This window comes from Typopeltis vanoorti, chromosome 7 (assembly GCF_054136105.1).
Source record: "Typopeltis vanoorti isolate ZY-2024b chromosome 7, IOZ_Tvanoo_1.0, whole genome shotgun sequence".
NCBI classification, from domain to species: domain Eukaryota; kingdom Metazoa; phylum Arthropoda; class Arachnida; order Uropygi; family Thelyphonidae; genus Typopeltis; species Typopeltis vanoorti.
In genome coordinates, this window is record NC_143555.1 from 8489954 (window position 1) to 8505256 (window position 15303).

The window sequence follows — 15303 nt, forward strand, 5'->3', positions numbered from 1 at the left end:
CTGTGTTGTACCACCTTACCCCAGTCCTGAAGATACTTTCAGGCACAAACTTTGTTTGCTCACACTTGGATAAAGGATTAAACTAAATTTATTATAGTCTAACCAAGTGAAAAATAAATTTTCAACATCTTTCTCTAAATCCAGAGTAATTTATTAAAAAAGGGTGGCACACCATTTGGCAACTCCTATAGGTAGAGATGACCATGCTTCTGCCTGGTATCTCAACTTGGGCCTGGCTCCCACTGAAGAGACCTCAATAAAGGTCGAAACTAGTCTGGGTAGTGGCCCTTCCTTTAATGCATAACATTAGACATATCCGCAAGGAGATGTGTTTTGCATTATAGGAGATACCGAGACAGAAGTGTTGGTAACTTGCTCCACCTTTGCAACGAGTTGCCCTGGTGTTGTACCACCTTACCCCAGTCCTGAAGATACTTTCAGGTGCAAACTTTGTTTGCTCACACTTGGATAAAGGATTAAACTAAATTTATTATGATTTAATGCTGAACATAGGAGATATATCAATTGCATTAATAATAGCATATATCACTTTAGATATCTAAGATCTTTTTGAAACTGTTATTAAAAACTAAAATGTGGTTTTCTAACAATGGACTTAAGGTGCTCTTTTAGATGTCTTAAGTGACAAGTGTTATTTTGAACTTTAATTTTGAATCTGGCAGTTAAATGTTAATGGATGTAATGACATTAGACATTAAATGGTTAAATAATGTAGATACATCAAGCTTAAAAAAACACTGATTCAGCAATGTAAATTGGTGTAAGCGCATGCACACATGCATACAGCAAGCATATATATATATATATACACATATATATATACTTACACCAATTTCCAGTACATTAATACATACACATACACGTGCAAGCATATTACAAACATTAAACAAAATTTATACCATATCCTCTTCAGGACTTTTCAAAGGCATTTCAATATCTTCTTCATCTTCATCAGCACTATCATCAGACATAATTATTACTTCCTCTCCTTCAAAGGCCTTCACTGAAAACATTTTAATGTATTTAGTATTAAAATATCGCAACATCTTAGAATAAATATCAACTTATTCTAAACTTTAAGAGAGACCTATTAAGCCCAAAAAAAATTGTAAGTTATAGTTAAATAATGTAGATACATCAAGCTTAAAAAAACACCGATTCAGCAATGGAAATTGGTGTAAGCGCATGCACACATGCTTACAGCAAGCATATATATATATATATACACATATATATACTTACACCAATTTCCAGTACAGTAAAGGTTTGCTAGAATAAATTTTCATCAGAACACCTCTTGGAATATTGCCATACATTTTTGGCAGTTTGATGTATTGAATACCGTTTGCTAACATAATGATATAACTCTCACTACACCTAATTTCAACTAACAGATGCACTTTTAAAAGGATTCCTTGAAATTTTTCCGATATGAGTAGTCCCATTTGGAAGTGGAATCACCCCTATTATTGATTCCACTTTCAAATTCACCTAACTTCTTTCTCTTCATTTATCTCTTTTAACCAACAAGATAAAATTGCTTTAGCCATTTGCTGATGCTTTTTAACCAGGTTGTTACAAAGTTAGATTAGAGGATAAGTCTCAAACAGATTGCAATATGGAAGGTACTTTTCTAAGCATGACACTTGGTGTTCCAAATGGGCATTTGGGACACTTGGTGTTCCATTTCGGCACCAAGTCAGTGAATGACTTGGTGCCGAAATGTCACAGATGAATGGTTTTATTGTTAATATTAACTTATTCTTAGACATTATTAAATGGCTATACACACAAATTGCATAAGGAAAATAAGGAATTTAATATAAACCACTCTTAGAAGAAGACAGGGTAAACCTTCCACTCCACAGGCTATGAAGACAAATGGGTAATTAACCTATCCTGCTTTAAACTTCCTCAAGATGAAAATTAATGTGTTATCTAGAAACCAATATTTTTTCTATCACCTAAGAAAATTCCTTATGCTGATTCCATGCTGCAAACTGAAATGTAAGGTTTTAAAATTTGGAAAACAAAGATGGGATGCAGAATTTATGCTTGGTAAGAATATATTGTTGGAAGTAGAGGAAATAAGAGATCTGGGAGTGATAGTGGATAAAGATCTAAAATTTAGGGGTCACATCGCCAAAATTGTGAAGACAACACAAAGACTTCTGGGAATGATGAGGAGGACACTGACGTGTAGAAGTATGGAGATTCTTGTTCCATTGTATAAGGCTTTGATTAGGCCACACATGGACTATTGTGCCCAGATTTGGTCACCTGGTTTTCAGAAGGATGAGGAGATGTTGGAAAGGGTCCAAAGGCGACTGACTAAGGTAGTTTCTGACCTCTGGAATGTCGAGTATGATGAAAGATTGAAAAGATGTAATTTGCAGAGACTAGTGGAGAGAAGGAAGAGGGGAGATATGATAGAGACCTACAAGTTGGTAAGGGGTTGCTATAGGATCAATGGTGGAGAAGTTCTACAGCGAATAGTGGGAGATCAGGGGAGAACCAGAGGTCATCCCTGGAAACTGTATAAAGAGGGTGTGAGTAGGGGAGTGAGAGGCAGGTTTTTTTCGTGCAGAGTTGTGAATGATTGGAATGCCTTGCCTGAGAGTGTGGTGTCTGCAAGGAGTTTGAATGTGTTTAAGACCCGGTATGATGAGATGTGTGTGAGATAAAAGGACCTCCTAGATGAGTCTTTGACTCCATGAGGTCTTGTTTAATAATAATAATAATAATAATAATAAAAAAAAATTACATTCTGAAGTGACTCATATAGGGCAAAATTACCACATTTAAACATTCCTAGATCTGAAATAAAAGCTTTACACTTTCTAAAAAGCAACAATAATGCACACAATTTCTGAATCACATAGGAGTTATGTTTCGTAAACTTAACATAACTCAATTTTACTAGAGTTTGATCCCCCCTCCCTCCCTCCGTTAATCATACCCTATAGCTTACGTGTTTGTGATAGCGTATTAACAGGGCCAGCGGAAGCGGGCATGCAGAGCATGAGGTGCATTATGGCGCCACAGGTGGAGCATAGTTCATAAGTTCATTTTTAAGAAGCAAAAAATTCTTAGAATGATCAATGTTAAAATAAATAAGGATGGATACACCGAATAATATTAAAAAAAAATTGTATATTGCCGGCTGTTTACAATTTTGCATTGGGAGCAGGGTAAATGCTTGCCTGCAGAATCTAAAGTGAAACGGTGAACGGTTTTTATGCGTAGAAACATATTTTTGTACAAAACATTTGTTGCTATGTAACCAGTCATTCCAAAGCACATTACATTCGATTGTTTACTTCGGTTAAGTCCCATGTGAATATTGTAAAAATAAACTCTGCTTGTCTCTGTATAGTTTGTTTTAGATGTTATTGTAAATAACACTCTGGAAGTTAACTGTATATACTGCTTTAATAAGAATATGTTAGAGCGTTAAAAACAAAGGCAACGTTTTTATTGCCAAAGCTGCATGTAATAGATCTACATGGTGGCATTAGAAAGATTCTTATTAAAATTTGTTTGTATGAGAAAGGCTTACAGGTTCTAAGTGTAAACATCTGCTAAGTCAGTCAGAAAGGTTTAAATAACTTTCCGATGGCCGGCAACTGACAATTAAAAGAAAGCAGAGGAGAACAAAAGGCGTGCTGGACTTGAAACTTAAGATGAAAGAATCATACCGATTCTTTGGAGGGTTGCCAAACTTCATGCAAGGTCTCAGAGGAGGCATAATAAAAAGGAACTGAAGCAAACAGAAGGGGCTGCCTGGATCCAGAGACATCCACAGAGAGACTGCTCAGTTCCAGACGCTGTCAAAGAGGAGGCTGTCCGGTTCCAGACATTGCTAAAGCTGCCCGGTCCCAGACGTTGCCGAAGAGAGACAGAGCTGCTCAGTTCCAGACATCGTCAGAGAGCATCTCAGATCCAGAGGTTGGTTGAGAGAGGAGTTTTCCGCTTCCAGAAAGGAGCTTCTTGGTTCGAAACGTCACTAGAGAGAAAAGACTTCTAGGCCACAGACAGGGCTTTCAAATTGCCGAAAGGAGAAATCCCAAACGCCGTAGAAGAGAAACGTTTCCAGCCCAGAGAGGGATGCTGATTGACAGTTGACAGCAGTTTCATTTTTTCTTGGAGGCAGCAATTCAAGCTACTTGAGACGGCAGTCGTCCAGGCATTTTCGGCGAGCCCAAGAAGAGGAGAAAAGGCGAGGCAAATTTCCTGAAGTAGCGTCGCTCTTAAGTTTTTCTTTTTGCTGTAGGAGAATAACATTTTTCTGGATCTGTACGAGTCCCGCTACGCTTCCAATGAGATATAGCCGAAGCCAAAATTTCAGATGAAGATCTGAGATGAAAGAATTGCCATAGAACATTTAGTGAAAGACTTTTGACTGATTGTGAGATACAGAGCTTTTGTAAGCTCAAAACTTTTATATAATTCCTCTTATAGTTGTATTAGAAAAACTTTTAAGATATATGTTTAATAAAGTTAAGAAGTGTCCTTAAGAGAATCAATTAGCATGTTAGAAGTTGATATCAAATTTGTAAAGATAACTTAACACAGAGATTTAGGTAACCTCTTTGCGAGTAAGCTTGGAGTTTAATAAACAAAATTTGTAAACCGAGAGTAGATAACTTTTTGTGTTAAAGAAAGTATTTAAAGTTGAAGAAAAAAGATTCTAAATTTTGCTAGAGTTTTTATAGAAGGATAGAGAAAGCAATCTCCCTAATGTTTAAATTCATGTACATTTCATAGTAATGTAAATAAATGTTACTTGAATTTCTTGTAAACATAGCACGTAATAATATAAATAAGAGAGATTCTGAGAGAGAGAGAAAACGTGCACAGCTACATAAGAATAACGAAGAATAAAGTAAAAAGTAAAGAAAAAATATATCAGAAGTAATTAATAGAAATTACAAGTATACAAAGTTAAATAATAATAAAAGTTTACAATGTCGAAGTAATGACAGGATAGCAACAGTAGATTTATAACAGTACGCATCTCGGTAGGCTACAGACAATAGCGCAGTGCGTACTATTGTTTCGTCTCTGTGTCGTGTAATAATTTCTTCGGGATATAAAATAGAAATGGAATCAAAATTTAAAAAGTTATCCTGTGCACAAAATCGTAAGCATCATGCTGTGAAAGAAGCAAATATTAAGAAACAAACTAGGGCTCTTAATAAATTTGTTAAAATATTCTGATGCCGACTGTAACCAACTCGATAGATCAGAAATCAGAGTTGATACATCATCCAGTTTGCATGAAAGTACTATTGCAAATACTGAAAAAGATAACAAGATGCAAGATTTAAGTGAAAAACAGTTAGGAGAAGATTTAGTTATAGTTGACCACGAAACTAACACATTGTTAGTCTATAAATTTAGAAGATCCAGGTGAATGGGGAAATATTGATGAAAAATTACGAGTTGTTTTAATTGAAATGGGGCCTGTTCAAAAGAAAAATATAATATATCCCAGAGTTACATATGGTCGTAAATTTGGCGACACGTATTATAATAGAAAAATGGAAAACGGGGAGCTCGTGCCAAAAGCATGGCTCATTTATTCCAAAACTTTAAATTCTGTTTTTTTGCTTTTATTGCAAACTTTTCGCACCTACGGAATCAAATTGTCTTGTAGAAGGTTATAACGATTGGGGAAATGCAAGTACAACTTTGCACAGACATGAGACTAGTTTAACTCACATGAAAAATTTCTTAAAATGGAAGGAACTTGATAAAAATTTAAAAAAGAAAACTACTATTGATTGCAGACTCAAAGCACGTATGAAATGGAAAAGAAACATTGGATGAGTGTTTTAGAATGCTTGATTGAAATTTTAAATTCCTTGGTAGCCAAAATTTTGCATTTCGCGGATCATCTGATAAATTATATGAAAGGAATAACAGCAATTTTTTAAAATTACTCGAACTGTTTGCGAAGTTTGATCCCGTTATGGAAAATCATGTTGAAAGGGCCCTACAACGAAACAATAGAGTACACTATTTGAGTAAAGACAGTCAAAATGAAATATTGGAAACTTTAAGTAACGCAATCAGGGATACAATTTTATTATCAATTCGAAAATCTAAATATTATTCCATAACTTTTGACTGCACACCTGATGCAAGTAAAATAGAACAAATGACCATATTATTCACTTTGTTTCCTGTGACAATGGAATTGTCAAGATCAGGAAAAACTTTTTAGGTTTTGCAGATGTATCAGATTCCACAGGACGTGGTTTATGTGCAACAATAGTGGAACAACTGGAAAAATGGAACATTCCCACTGAAGAGATGCGAGGTCAAGGGTATGACAATGGGGCAAATATGAAAGGGAAAAAATATTGGCTTCAAAATTTGCTTTTGAACAAAAATCCTCGAGCTTTTTACGTGCCATGTGCTGCTCATACTCTAAATTTAATCATTAATGATGCAGCCAAAGTGAATGTCGATACAATTAGTTTCTTTGCAATTATTCAAGAAATATACAATTTCTTTTCATTCTGTTACAAACGTTGGGCAATCCTTTTAAAGTTTGTAAAAAATTTATCATTGAAACAGATATCAGAAACGCGATGGGAAAGTAAAATTAATGCAATCCACCCTTTACGATATCAGTTAGGAGAAATTTACGATGCACTTTTTGAAATTTTAAATAATGAAAATTTCAATAAAGAAACTCAGCATGAAGCACAAATATTATGTGCTAAAATAAAGGACTACAAATTTATTTGCTCTTATAATTTGGCATGATTTACTTAAACGAATAAAGCCTGTGAATAAAATGCTTCAAGACAAAAATATGAACATTACACTTTAGAATCTATCGAAAACTTAAAAATATTCTTACAACAGTATCAATCAGATACAAATTTTAAAGGAGTTCTAAAAACAGCAAAAGAACAGAGTAAAAAGGTGAATAAAGTCGTAAGAATGCTCCTTCGACAGCCTTATTAAATTAAGTTATTTAGTTAAAAGCATTCTACTGTTTACTCATAATAAAACCATGCAATAAAGAGTATCATTTAAATTGCACTGCATGGAAAACAAGAATTTAAAACTGGTATGGAAGTTCGACGACGAAAGAAGACACGACAATTTGACTATAAGCATCATGACGAAATGCTGCAGTCGCCAGAAGATAAATTTAGAGAGAATGTGTTCGTTAATAGAACGTTTTGAACAAAACGTTCTATTAATGTTTTGTTCAAAAACATATGATAATTTCAATTTATTGTGTAGATTACTGCAATTAATAACGAAGATTTGCGAAAAAATTGTGACAATTTAGAGATTCTCTTGAAGGACAGTGACAATAAAGACGTAAATGCAATAGAACTATATGACAAGTTATGTGCTTTCCGGGATATTTTTCAGAAGGTTAATTTAAATATTCAAAACCCTTTCGATATTCTTAATTTTATTGTGTCCAATAATTTATCTTTCCTTAACTTTTCAATTGCTTTAAGAATACTATTAACCTTACCTGTTAGTGTAGAGAGTGGTGAATGTTCCTTTTCCAAGTTGAAATTGATTAAAACCTACTTAAGAACAAGTATGTCACAAAAAAGGCTTGTTACTTTGGCGTTAATAGCTACTGAAAATGATATATGTGCGGAATTAGACGTTAAGATTATTATTTCTAATTTTGTGAATATGAAATCAAGAACCCTAAAAGTTTAATAAAAAAATTTCAAGTATATTTATGTAAATTAATTTATTTTCTATTATTCTGTAAAGATTTTATTTTTTGAATACTTATATTAAATGTTCTAATTATTTCTGAATTCTTTACTTATTTTCTCATCTGTCTTGAGTTCCTTTTATATATTTTTCTGAAAGATAGTTCCACTTCTAAAAATTATTAAAAAATTTTTACAAGTTATTAAGAATTTAGTAAAATGCAAGAATTTTTTAAACTTTAGTTCAAATAAATTTTAACTTTAATTAAAATTCATTTTAATTTTGTTAGCGATTTGGGTCAGTGAGAAGGCTATAATCCCTGTATCATTATACTAAATGATTAAAGTGAAGTGGCTTTATCAAAATTTGCTTTAACTTTTGAGAATTTTTTGAATATTTGGGTTTTTAACGATTATCCTGCCTAGTCAACACCCCCGCTTCGTTACATTTAGCGAACCAATGTGTCACTGTTCTCTCAAAATTTATTTTAAAAATTTCAAATAATTTAAATTTTTATTATTGTAGAAGAACCACACATGCCCGGATCGTTACGGGGTGCTTAGACAGAAATTGCATGCGAGCGGCAAAGACCCTAGTGCCGGCAATGCGTATTAACATATTTTAAAGGTAATTTCTGTTAGCTTCATTCATAGGATGCACACACAAATTTGATTTTAGTATGCAACTGTTAATGCAAAGTAATATAATACAGTATAAACAGTATGAGAAAACGGGGAAGGGGGGGATTTTGGCTGTTCATTCCATATCAAATTATCAAGAAATTCTGAACAGTGGCTTCTTTCTTCTCTTCATAAAGTTCTCAACAACAGGCTAAAAGTATCATCTATTTCTCTTTGAACTTTTAAGACCATGAGGCATTAAGATCCATGTTCAAATTGCTTTGTCCATCCTTGATGTTAAAACTTCTTTACTGTTGTTATCCAGAAATTTTTGTGAAATAGCATTATGTTAAGGAAGCATCACATTCAAGAGTGTTGCATATGCACATAGAAGGAAACTTATGATAAGGAACATCTTTGATTTGCTGTGACAAAAAATCAGCCTTAAAAATGTCTAAATATAGAACATGACACATTATGTACCTGGTAGAAAATTTTTTTAAGAGTTAATCATCAGATTAAAAAAAAAAAAAACAGCTAACACCTTTTATTCCCCTGTAGACAGCAGGTATCCATTTTATCCTAACTTTTGGAGACTGAGGGAACAAATCGATCTCCACTGGTAGCCAATCAGAAATAGCTGGTCCAAGACTATCACTAATTATGCATAGCATCAAGTGAAGAGACAAGTGGTGCCATCTTGTGGTCCCTAATCTCAACCTTATGTTTATTGTCTAAAACTAGTATGAAATCTATGGTTGATTTTGAGTTAATCGAGTTTAAGGGATGAAAAACTTGAGTTTCCACACAGGAGAAAAAACCCACTTGCCCCCTTGTGAGAGATCAATTAACTTAGGAAATAGTTGAAAAAAGACTTAGTAAAAGTTCCTTTAGTTGTGACAAGAATTGAACTTACAATGCTCTTTCTTCGGATGGTCAAACGTAATAGACAACACAAGCTACTTCCACTGAACTACATAGATGCCTGGTACTTATTATATATTATTATTATTCAGGACTCCATGAAGTCAAGAGATTCATTGCAGGAGGTCATTCCTAGGAAACACAAAGTCCATCACACCACTCCTTGACCATTTCTTGCTCTCACCACTATCAGGCAATGCATTCCATGGTTTCACCACCCTCCACTAAGAAACCACTCCTCACCCTCTTGCTCACAGCTTTCTTTTGAACTTTCCAGGGATGGCCCCTTGTCATCGTTCCTTCCCACTTCTCCACCAAGTGAAAGAACTCCCCAGAGTCCACCTTGTAACTGCCTTTCAACAGTTTAAAGGTCTCGATCATATCACCTCTCCTCATCCTCCTATCCACCAAACTCTGCAGTTCACATTCCATCAGCCGATCCTTATAATTAACATTGCACAGTCCTGCAACTATCTTTATTATCCACCACCCTCCATGCAAAGAAACCACTCCTCACCCTCTTGCTCACAGCTTTCTTTTGAACTTTCCAGGGATGGCCTCTTGTCATCATTCCTTCCTGCTTCTCCACCAAGTGAAAGAACCCCCCCCCCCCTCTGCACCCTTTACACAGTTAATTTATCCCCTTCAAATCCTGGGGACCAAATTTGAGAACAATAGTCTAAGTGTGGACAGATCAGGGTCTTATACAACGGAATGATAACTCTCTGACGAGGGTGATCTGAAAAGTTCTTGGCCTAACAAAGAAATAACAAATTTATAATTTCAAAATTATTTTTATTTTTTCAACATAATCTCCCTTAAGACCAATATATTTATTCCAGTGATGATCCAGCACCATTATCCCATCCCTGTAGTGGTTCTCAGTAAGATCTGCAAAATACCCCTCAGCAGCTGCAATCACCTCTTGATTCAAAGAAAAACGCTGACAGCGAGGAAGTGTTTAATTTTGGGAAGAGATGGAAGTCAGAGGAAGTCAAATATGGGGAATAGGGTGGATGTTCCAACAATTCATAGTGCAGATCTCTTAATTTTTCCCATCGCAAAAACACCAATGTGGACAGGTGCATTATTCTGATGAAAGATGATTTTTCCTTCTGCAAACCGGGTCTTTTCTCACAAACTTTTTCGTCTAGTCCAGTTAAAAGATTGGAATAATATTCCCTGGAATATTATTCCAATCGAATAATATTACTATTTTACCTTTTCAAGATAATTAATAAACAAAATGCCTTTATCATCCCAAAAGACCAATGCCATGACCTTTCCTGCTGATGGAACAGACTTTGTCATCTTTGGTGCTGAACAACCGGCTTATATCCGCTGTTTTGACTGCTGTTTGGATTCTGTGTGTAACTGTGAATCCAAGTCTCATCACAGTAATAAATCGACACACAAAATCAGTTTTGTGTGTCGATTTATTACTGTGATGAGAGCAAGCAAAGCACCCATCTTAAGCAAAGCTTTTTCATATGCAATTCTTCCTGCAAAATATATCCTACATGTTCTTTTGAAATGTCTACAGTCTCAGCAATTTCACGCACTTTGACTCGCCAGTCACCAATACCACATCGACACTTAATCAATGATTTCTGACGTTGTTACACTTTTTTGACGTCCTTCACGTGGATCATCTACAAGGCTGGTACGGCCTTGAAGACGTTTAAACTCGACAGCCTTTTTTGTCGAAAACAAAGGAGAAGAGTGCCCATAAACTTTTATGAACTTCAAATGAATTTCTTTTAGTGTTAAACCTTCTTTTACAAAGAATTTTATAACCACACGATGCTCAATTTTATCCATTTCAAGGGATACAGACAACTTTGTTTCAGACAGCTGTATAAAACAAACTACTTGATAGAATGACTTGCAATTTCACATGGATGCTTATGACAAATGTACGAACTTATAAAAAAAAAATCTTGCAGATAGCGTTGCCATCTATGGTCGAGGCCGAGAACTTTTCAGACCACCCTTGTATCTATGCAGGGCAGCGTCCTTCTCAGTATTGCAGAAATCCTCTGGGTTACCTTCACCATCTTTGCAATATGCCCCTGAATTTCAGGTTTCTATTGATCATCACCACAAGATCTGTCTCCCCTACTTCCTCCAGTACAGCTCCTCCAATAGAGTATGCAGTCTCCCATTGATGTATCCCAAACTTCAAGAAAGACTTTACATTTTTGCTGCATTAAACCCACACTCCCATTCATTTGCCCACATGTCTAGTTCATTCAAATCTTCTTGCAGGGCCAACATATCTCTACTATTACTAATAACCCTTCGTAGTTTCACATCATCTGGAAACAACTGAATATCCACTTGCAATCCATTGATATAAAGGTTAAACAATACAGGTCCCTGTACTGAGCCCTGTTTAACCCCACATGTAACCTTCTGCTTCCTTGATATTGCCCCACCATACACAACTCTCTGATATCTATCAGAGAGCTGTGTATTGGCTGTCTGATAGATATCTCTGATATCTATCAGACAGCCATATCTGAATTCAGTTGACAGACCCGACATCTAAACCCATGTTATGTAACTTAAATATCAGCTTACCAACATGGATTTGTTAAGAACACCCCTTAACAAATCCATGTTGATTCTCGCAGATAACATTACCCTCATTTGCCCAATGCTGTATATAGTCCCTCACTAATTTCTCCAAGACCTTAACAACTACTGATGACACACAAACTGGCCTATAATTAGACTTCCAGTCTGCTACCATCCTTATGCAATTCATCGAAAAGTCAGCTCAAAGGAGCTGTCAGTTATTTAGCACATTCTCTCAAAACCAGTGGTGAAATACCAACAAGTCCCACAGCTTTATTGACATCCAGAGTACTCAGTATTTGGAACACACACTCTCCTCCTGCACCACTAAACCTCGAACTACCCCTCAAGTATTAAAACTTTCTCTTCCAGGATGAAATACTCTAATAATGTGCTCATTGAATAACTCCACCATGTCTTCTGCATCAGTCACTCTATTCCCATTGTTATTCCACAATCCATTCTCCTTCTACTGGCCGCATAGCTAAAAAATTCCATACGATTTTCTTTGGATCTTAGTACCAATCTCTTCTCATATTCAGTTTTGCTTTCCTCACCATACTAGTCACTCTCTTGGCTGAATCTTATATTCTTTATGCATCTGCTCTCCACTCCTCTCCTTACATGTTTTTCACCTGCAGTTCCTGTTTGATATTGTTTGCCATCCACTTGACACCAAATTGTGCCCACTTTTTCATTCGTGGAATACAGCTTACTATTGCTCCTAACAAATAATCCTTCACCATTTCTCAAGCACTAATGATATCCTGGCCTTCCAATTCCACCCTTGCATTTTTATCCCACAATGCCATTCTTCCACAATCATTTCTCAACCTACTGGCCACATAGCTAAAATATTTCCTAGGATTTTCTTTGGATCTTAGTGCCAATCTCTTCTCATATTCCAGTTTTGCCTTCCTCAACATGCTAGCCACTCTCTTTATATTCTTCATGCACCTGCCCTCCTGCTCTCATATGACATGGCATGAGTGATACTGTCTCTCAAATTCATTCACACCATCTGCATTCACATTCTCCAAAGTCAATCCCAGTCTCAGAGTGCTATATTAGAGAAAACTCAGGTCTCACCCCCACCGCTTCTTTTTGACTGTATGCATCCCGAATTTCCATGCATGTCCACTTGTTCCCCCCACCCACCCCATCCTCCATAAAATGAAAAATTCCAGGTACTGGTATCCTTGTATGATCCTTTGGAAGTTTGCAAATCTTTAATATCCACCCATCTTTATCTTATTTGCTAGCATATGCAGTTCACAAATTCTCAATCTGCATTACATTCTATCAGTGGCTTTAACAGGCACTTAAGTGCCTACAGCCTTCCAAGTATCCTTGGATTTCCTAACTGTAATACAAGGATAAGGTGGTTAACCCTATGCCTCTAAGTATTCTTGACTGTAAATTGCGTGGGTTCTAATGGTCAGTTTGCCTGTTCTGAGGGACGAAAAACCTGAGTTTCCAGGAGAAAATACACTCTACCTCCGTATGAGACCAGCTAACTCACCTTTAGCCGAAAGAGACTAGATAAAGGTTCCTCACGTCGCTTGATGGGTATCGAACCCAGGTCTTTCCAACCAAAAAAGTCTTCATCTATACTGACTGAGCTACGGAGGCTCTTTCTCAATCTGCATTGTACAGTCTAAATATCATCTTTAACACTCTCATTTGCATCCTTTCCACTGTATCTTCATCATCTTGGATACCAGGTCTGCACACAGTAGTCTAGATAAGGTCATATACAAAGCCTTGTATAGAGGAAAAATGATTTCCTTATTCTTACATATCAATGCATTTTAGAATTGCAATTATCCTCTGAGTTTTATTCACAATCTCTGCTATATAGTCCTGAACTTCAATTTCCTATCTACTAAAACTCCAAGATACCTAGCATGGTCAGTTTCTTCTAGCATAATCTCACCACTATAATATACCATTGGATATCTAATTACAAAAGTGCTACATTTATTAATATTCAACTATTAGCCTTTTCGCATGCCCTCAATTCCAGATTATTCAAATCATTCTGTAAAGTACAGCATATCATTTGCATTGCTAATTACTCTGATTACATCTGTATCACCATCATCAAATAGCTGTACAACTAGTGTTACATCCTTCCTAATATCATTAATGTAAAGAATGAATAACATTGGACCAAGGACTAATCCCCGGGTACTCTATTACCATCCATGCTGACAAACGATCAGTTACTACTGCCAAGTCCATATTCAGTTTATACAATAGCTGCACTATCTCCTCTCTTCATACACTTAAGTTTCTTCCTCCACTGAAAGTGAAACGTTGAGCTCAATGCTGCCCACACTAGGTTGATAACGTTCAACAGAATGGGCACCTATTAGTTGTACAATTCCTTTTGCATATCATGCAAGAATTCCCTTCCTGATGTGGTTGCATAAATAGTAGATTACTGTAATTATCATTTAACAGGTCACCAACACATTCTCGTATATATTTTTGTTTTGTGACAGCATCAATCCATCCACATCAATGGTATTTTCTTTTGCTGCCACTCACCAGATTCTAACTTTTCTTCTTCCATATAGTTTTTGATCATACCTTAGACCAGGGTGCCACAAATGCTCATATTAGGATGTCATGAGATTTTCTAAATATCAAATATAATATTCTAATGCTGCAATTAGAATATCATGCAAAAGATAAAATTAAAATGTAATTGAACACCATGGCAAGTCAGCTTGCAAGTCAACTCCATTCAAGCACAGGTATGTGGATACCTTGACAAACTGTGGCAAGATGTCTGTGACAAATAGGCTTATATGCCCAAAGACCTGTAGTCTGCATCTCTTTATCCACAGCTCATTGTAGAGGGTCAGTGGTGTTTATTCAGAAAAATTGGACAAGACACCAATGGGCTAGTGTACTCTTTACAGACGACAGTTATTTTAGTCTTTCCTCCTATTCTGGATGACACTCGATCTGGTGTAAAAGTGGCACTGATTACCATCGCGAGAATGTTCTTGAAAAGGATAGATAGGGGGATGTTGGGATCATCGTGTGAGAGGCATTATGTTTAATGGACACATTAATCTACAAGTGCTGGAAAAAGAAACTATGGCTGGTGAATGATATAGAAAGAAAGTTCTTCAATGTGATGTTCAAATGTTCCGTGGTGATGTAGGCGAAGAATTCATTTTTATGGATGACAGTGCCACACCACATTGTACATGAGCAATGGAGATACTTCTGGAGACCGAGGATATTAATCAAATCGAGAGGCTAGCATTCTCTCCAGATCTCAAACCCATAAAACACATTTGGGATGCAATTGGGAGATGCACTGCTACTCAAAATTCCCTACCCACTACTAAACACAAGGCCTTATCCTTCCTCTGGAGGAGGAGTGGGCTAGTTTACCTCAAGAACTCCTGAATCACTTGGTGATAAGCATGGT

At 36.1% G+C, this 15303-nt stretch overlaps 1 protein-coding gene across 1 annotated transcript in view; it reads right to left on the reverse strand.

Moving 5' to 3' along the window:
* LOC150104474 (uncharacterized) overlaps window positions 1-15303 on the reverse strand; it is a 291911-nt gene that overhangs the window by 116222 nt on the left and 160386 nt on the right. The window contains exon 7 of the mRNA XM_090395559.1: window positions 921-1024. Coding sequence (XP_090251685.1) covers window positions 921-1024 — 104 coding nt within the window. The remainder of the gene's footprint in view (window positions 1-920; window positions 1025-15303) is intronic.